Source organism: Bison bison, unplaced genomic scaffold (assembly GCF_000754665.1).
Source record: "Bison bison bison isolate TAMUID 2011002044 unplaced genomic scaffold, Bison_UMD1.0 scf7180017864078, whole genome shotgun sequence".
NCBI classification, from domain to species: domain Eukaryota; kingdom Metazoa; phylum Chordata; class Mammalia; order Artiodactyla; family Bovidae; genus Bison; species Bison bison.
Window position 1 is genome coordinate 73,614 of NW_011494650.1, and position 460 is coordinate 74,073.

At 58.9% G+C, this 460-nt stretch overlaps 1 protein-coding gene across 1 annotated transcript in view; it reads right to left on the reverse strand.

The window, feature by feature from the left end:
• ZNF250 (zinc finger protein 250) overlaps positions 1 to 460 on the reverse strand; it is a gene marked incomplete at its 3' end in the record, with an annotated part of 14,809 nt that overhangs the window by 3,545 nt on the left and 10,804 nt on the right. The window contains exon 6 of the mRNA XM_010837576.1: positions 7 to 22. Within this exon, the coding sequence (XP_010835878.1) occupies positions 7 to 22 (16 nt within the window). The remainder of the gene's footprint in view (positions 1 to 6; positions 23 to 460) is intronic.

A 460-nucleotide genomic window follows, 5' to 3' on the forward strand; every position in this document is an offset into this window, starting at 1 on the left:
GGACACCTCTCCGAACTCCACCCTGTGAATGAAGTCAACACGAAGGGGCAGTTTTTCCGTGCCTCGTTCGGAAAAAACCCCAGGTTCCAAATACAGCTCGACAAGCGGCCTCTCTACCCGGGGACATCTCGAGAGGCAAGCGGAGTTCCATGCCTCAACCCAAGACGAGGCCTGACTCTCCTGTCCCCAGTCTGCAGGGACCCTGCGATCGGAGTCTGAAATCAGAGGTACCCTGCGGTTCCTGCCTCAACTGGAGATGAGGCCCTCTTCCAATGCACCAAGCCCCGTGGAGTTCCGAGAGGCCCCTCCCACCTCCAGTTTCCCTGGCTTCTCAGAGCCACCATGAGAAGCCCCCTGAGGTCACCTGCACAAGTCGAGGGAACCCAGGGTTTCCTGCCTCAACCCGGGAAGACCTCGAGAGACCTTCTTCAACACGTCTCGAGGCCAGATTCCCCTACCA